Consider the following 1,041-nt stretch of genomic DNA (forward strand, 5'->3'; position numbering starts at 1 on the left):
CCTTGGGCTTAAGACTGATAATAGTTATAAATGTTATGTTGTTATGACAGTTCGAGTAGGTTACTTGTGCATGCCTACTGCATAATGATGAAGGGCCCAAGATTGAGGTCTTACTGTAAATAACTTACTGTGGGGAGGACCCTCCGTCAATGAATAATTATGCAGATGTATTACTTAAGTAAGAAGAGTTCTTACTCATAAGCCTGACACCAACTCACCAACCTTATTGAATGGAAGCTTAAGCCAGTAGCTGGCAAGAAAATTAAAATGCATTTATTTAGCCAGTTCAATAATCACTCACAGTCACTCACAATACTCATTGCAGGATAACTTTTCATTCACATCCAAAAATTATAACTCCACCACACAACGATCCACATAAAATCCATCTTGAAAACACAAATCAAATTCCAGTTGCACGCATCACAAAGACACACGAGTCCATTATAACAAGCAGCTAGTCTGCATTGACAATGAACAAAGGTGGCAAGGATTGTTATGGGTTGGAGTTTAATGTTAATAATAACAATAATAATAATAAGTGTGATGACTTAATGAAATCGTTCAAAAACATGGGTGAGACCAAAAGTGATACCTACCGAATGTCCCGCTATGATTGTGTGATGACTTAATGAAATCGTTCAAAAACATGGGTGAGACCAAAAGTGATACCTACCGAATGTCCCGCTATGATTCTTTCCCTGAGCATCCACCAGAAGATGAATTTTGTGATGACGATGAAGATGACGAGTCAGTAGAATGTGTTACCATGGTACCGGGATCTCAACGCAATCCGAAGGAAGAAGCCAAAATACGAAAACAAAAGGAAAAGGAAGCAAAGAAGAAACGAAAACAACTCGTAAAGGAATGTAAAAAGAAAGCTAAAGATATCGAAAAGGAGTATAAGAAAAAAGAAAAGGAGCGACAGAAGAAGGAAAAAGAGAGAATGAAGAAAATAAAGGAATATGAGAAGAAAAAGTTAAAACAAGAGAAACAATGTAAGAAAGAACGAGACAAGTGTGAGAAAGAGAAGGAAAAAGA

General features: G+C 36.9%; 1 protein-coding gene across 1 annotated transcript; it reads left to right on the forward strand.

Moving 5' to 3' along the window:
• Positions 1–271: 271 nt before the first annotated feature.
• Positions 272–1,036, forward strand: LOC103523017 (protein PXR1-like; the record flags this gene model as incomplete). Its single annotated transcript, XM_017449141.2, has 2 exons — positions 272–538; positions 619–1,036. Coding segments are annotated over exons 1-2 (483 nt in total), but the record flags the coding sequence as incomplete, so codon positions are not given.
• Positions 1,037–1,041: the final 5 nt, after the last annotated feature.

Source organism: Diaphorina citri, unplaced genomic scaffold (genome assembly GCF_000475195.1).
Source record: "Diaphorina citri unplaced genomic scaffold, Diaci psyllid genome assembly version 1.1 scaffold13935, whole genome shotgun sequence".
Taxonomy (NCBI): domain Eukaryota; kingdom Metazoa; phylum Arthropoda; class Insecta; order Hemiptera; family Psyllidae; genus Diaphorina; species Diaphorina citri.